The 4,305-nt window shown below is 47.5% G+C and overlaps 1 protein-coding gene across 1 annotated transcript in view; it reads right to left on the bottom strand.

Moving 5' to 3' along the window:
• Window positions 1–858: 858 nt before the first annotated feature.
• EXOSC2 (exosome component 2) overlaps window positions 859–4,305 on the bottom strand; it is a 4,001-nt gene continuing 554 nt past the window's right edge. Inside the window, exons 2-7 of the mRNA XM_017745666.1 lie at window positions 4,223–4,305; window positions 4,046–4,111; window positions 3,831–3,899; window positions 2,802–2,978; window positions 2,498–2,626; window positions 859–1,657 (exon numbers count right to left, since the gene is read on the bottom strand). Of these exons, the coding sequence (XP_017601155.1) occupies window positions 1,577–1,657; window positions 2,498–2,626; window positions 2,802–2,978; window positions 3,831–3,899; window positions 4,046–4,081 (492 nt within the window). The 5' untranslated portion in view covers window positions 4,082–4,111; window positions 4,223–4,305 and the 3' untranslated portion in view covers window positions 859–1,576. The remainder of the gene's footprint in view (window positions 1,658–2,497; window positions 2,627–2,801; window positions 2,979–3,830; window positions 3,900–4,045; window positions 4,112–4,222) is intronic.

Below are 4,305 nucleotides of genomic sequence, written 5' to 3' on the forward strand. Positions count from 1 at the left end.
CAGCACGGGCAGTTGTGCAGCAGCAGAACGGATTAGCCATGTCCTTGCTTGTCCTTAGCCCCATTATGCTTTAGGATTTGGGCAGCAGCGCTGGTGGCAGCCGTCCAGGCCCTGCTGTTTGGCAGGGCAGCGAGGCGGAGCTGCTGGTGAAGGGAAGTGCCACAAACGCGATCCAAAGGTGCCATCTAGTGCCTGCTCGGGACCCCAGGGAAAGCAGCCCCAGCTGGAAGGACAACAACGAAGGGAATTCCTAGTTCCCAGGAAAACACCGAGTAAAGGATTATCCCTTGTGCCTGAGGCAAGAGTGCAAATTTGCAACGTGCAGTTGTTTTCACGGACAATTGGGGCAGAAGTTTTATCATCCTTTTTAAGAATTATAGTGCTGTGGTGCAAGGATGTATTTGCAATACAAATAGATACTATAGAGAATACAACAGCTCTAATATGGCACCTAGAGCTGAGAGGATGCTTCAGGGAAATCCTCACATTCTGCACAGAGAACGTGACTGACTGCCTGCCAACACCTGGTTCACATGTCCATCCCTTACACTGGCCTGAAGATCTTCACCAGTGTCATACTGGGATCCCTGTCATCCTCCAGTCACCTCTGCTTGACTCACCTCTCCCAGGGATCCTGCAGGGAGGCAATGCTTGGAAAGCCACTGTGAACACCAGCAGGCAATCCTTACAGAGGAACGCTGTAAGGGCTGAAGAGGACGGTCAAGTCCTGCTGGAATGAAGGGCAGCAGCTGAAGGGGAGATAAGACTGTGTAACCATTCCAGGTGTCCTGGCACAAGGAAATTTGAGCCAACCATAGCTCTCAAGCTAGACCAAAACCAAGCCAATGCACACACTGCTGAAGGACTGATTTGTTTCAAAAAATTTACTGAAATGTAAAATACTTAATACAAAACAATACTGGTGCCTCCTCAGAAGAGGAGCTCACCACATCAGGCATAAAAAAACCCCCAGCAGGATACACACAAACCAGGACACTGCTTGTGCACAGCTCCTGGATCATATGGACAGCGACAGCCACATCCCATCTCATACCCCTGAGACATTCAAGCCATGAACAGCCAGACCCAAACTATGGTCAGCAAGGGTGTGGATACTCCTGTTCTCTAAACACCTGTGCCTGGATCTACATTCTTAAAAACAAGGGCTCTCAGTCAGGGGACAGACTGGCAGATCGGTATCACAAGTAAATTAAAATCCAAATCATCTTTTGGGGAGAGAGAAACATCACAAAATGTATCCCTTCCTCTCTGTTATTCTGCACAAAGTTCTGGGGCACTAGACACAGCAACAGGTGCTAGGAGACATGTCCCAGTTGCATCTGCATATTTTTAAAGGCCAGATATCAATTTTTCAAGCCATTGCACTAAAAGGCTATGGTACTTAAGTACTACTGTGTACTAAAAGGACACAGGAGATATCCTAGGAGTGAGGAATTTTGGTGGTTTCTGAAGTGTGGAATGAATGTTGGGGACTAGAACACTGAAAAAAACATATAATACTGAGAATCAAAGCTGCCATGCTGGGATTTCAAATGACTGCTTCTGGCCTTGTGCCCTATCCCTCCAAATCCAGCAACCTCTGTCGAGCTTCCAGAACGATCTCCTCTGTCACCTCTGGTTTGAGAATGTCCTTGATCTGCAGTGAAAAGAAGAGCAGTATTAGCAACAGGAAGCAACTACTACTTTTGCACACTCTGTGGGGAGACAAAGGTCCCTGATACACGGCAGTGACCAGCAAGGGAGTTTAGAGGGTTGTGGTGAAAAAAGACCTATGGCAGAGGGTCCAAGGCAAAATCAACTTTGCCAATTGGGAATTCTTACAGAGACCAAAGAAAATCAAAGGAGCGGCTACTAACCCTCCTTATCTTCCCTAGAGGACACACACTGTATTTGGGAAGGGCAGAGATGACTTAAACACAATTATACTTCAAAAGAATGCCTCATTGGGAATGAAAGCAGAAGACAATTCAGATCTCATTTATTTATGGGAAGAGAATTCCCTGTGATTGTGATGGCAGGAATCACAGTGAAAAGCTGTACAGCAAGAGGTCAAATGGAGGCAGCCTTCCAGCAGAGCAGGATATGGATACAGACATGAGACTGCTCTCTGTACAATACATGACATTTACTTTTTCATTGCTTCATAAAATGCACTGTACCCTGACACAATGCTAAATTTAGAAGTGTTTTCACAGGAATTAAAGGGTCCATAATCCCAGCAAGGGATACACAACATCTATCAAAAAAGGGGCTGATCTCTCTATAGGAATAGTTAGACTCTGCCAGAAGCAGAACTCTTCAAACAATCCCTGAAATTGTGCAAGGCAATTTATGTTATGCAGAAGGGGAGAGCTCATACTGTCACTTACTACAGGATGCTTTGGAAACTCAAAGGAAACTCTGACTTCAGCAGCAACTGATGCAGCCTTTCTGTTCCCTCCCCTCAGTGTGGAATAAACACCACTGGTTCCTGTACCTGATGAGGAAGGGATGCTTCATAGCAATACAGGATGCTGGTGTCAAAGAGCATCATCTTGTGAGTGACCAGAGCCATGATGCAATTTCGGAGCCGTGAGATCACCTCCCGGTCAGACAAGGGAACTGGCTGAGGAAGGACAGAGGAAAAAGGATGAACGTACAGGGAAATAATGCAAGTAAAAAAGCCTTGCCGTGAACCTAACACAAGATCCTGAAAGTCTCAGCTTACTTATATGCCTCTGACTATGTCAGACTAAAAACCATCACTGGTAAGAGAAGGCTCACCTTCCCTGAACACTCACCTCCAAATTGGTGGTGTAGCCTCCAGCCTCGTCATCTTTCTGCTCTGGAGTTGGGTAGATCCAGATGAAGCCATTGTTGCCGAGGATCACGGATGCACCACAGGGCAGGTCATGGAAATGAGTCTTCTGGCGTTTCACAAGGGAGGGAGAGACCTGAACCAGCACACCCTGGGCAAGCTGGAGAGGAGACCATGAGGCTCAGCATGAGAGACATCATGAACCACCACAGACCACACCGTGTCACTGATACACACTCCATTCCTGGCCTAGGAACCACTCTTTTTTAACACCTTTTCCTGTGAAACAGTGAATATAAAACCTGTCTGCCTCTGGGAGCGCTGGGAGGATTAGCTAATGCCTGTGCAGCCCTTTGAAGACAAAGAATACTCTAAGTGCTTAGCACGGATGTTCATAATATCTTGATCGTAACTACACATCAACCATCCCTGCAGAAAAATGAGGAGTCAGAGGCCCAATTTAGCAGAACACTTTCCCTCGTAATCCAATCACTGTCCTTCACCCTCTGTGCAATAAGCACACTTCCCTTTCATCTTTTAAGTGCTAATACCCTTGGTCTGGTAATCCCAAACTGCAGCCTACGCTCCAACGGCCCCTTGGCTTATATCAATGCACAAAACCAGAGATAAATGCCAACTGCGTAAAGCCTAAAATAGAGCCCTGGGGAGAGGAACAAGTCACAGGGGCAACAGCCAGCAGAAGAGGAGTGAGGAGATTTCTCCCCAGGATTTAATTCCCAAGTGGCTAGTGGGGGAAACAGGACTAGCAGGCTGGAACTGTGGACAGGGAGAGCAGTGGCTCAAAGGGCAACACAAGGACACCTCCTCTACTTCAGGGAAACTGCCTGGTGCTCCCACATAGGAGCTGAGAGTCTTCCTATCCTACAGGAATGGGTTATAGCAACATCCTGCTCTACTCGAGAGCTCTTTTCTTTAAAAAGCCTCCAAATGGCCTTATACAAGTCAGCTGGTGCAGAATTATCCCAGGATCAAGGGCTTTGGAACAACTCACCTTCCCGTATTTCAGGCTCCGGGTGTGCAGCGATACAGCCCCATCAGAAAATATAGACTGGACCTCTGCCTGTTGGTGCCACTTAAGGAAACAGGGTCCCTAAGGCTGCCCAGTACCACCCTGGCACAGCTCTCACCCCCAGCCAGGCCAGCCAGACTCTGCCTGTTCTTCCCATACCCTTGGCTGTTCTGTCAATGGGAGCAGCAGAAGGATACACTGATGAGATCCCCTTCCTGCAGGTAGTCCCTCATCGCAAGCTCATCTTCCGCTGATTTCCTTCTCTGAAACATCACAAGAAAAGTTACATGGAGCCCAGAATGAGAAAACAACCATCAGTAGCTCATTGTGGGGGACCTTAGGATGCCATGTAAAACACAACCAGCTACACTCACCAGCTCCCCACCAGGTAAATTTATAGACGACAGCAACAGGACTGAATCCAGCCTGGAATTCGTTTCCACTTTCCATCGCTTCT

Source organism: Corvus brachyrhynchos, unplaced genomic scaffold, assembly GCF_000691975.1.
Source record: "Corvus brachyrhynchos isolate BGI_N302 unplaced genomic scaffold, ASM69197v1 scaffold59, whole genome shotgun sequence".
Lineage (NCBI taxonomy): Eukaryota > Metazoa > Chordata > Aves > Passeriformes > Corvidae > Corvus > Corvus brachyrhynchos.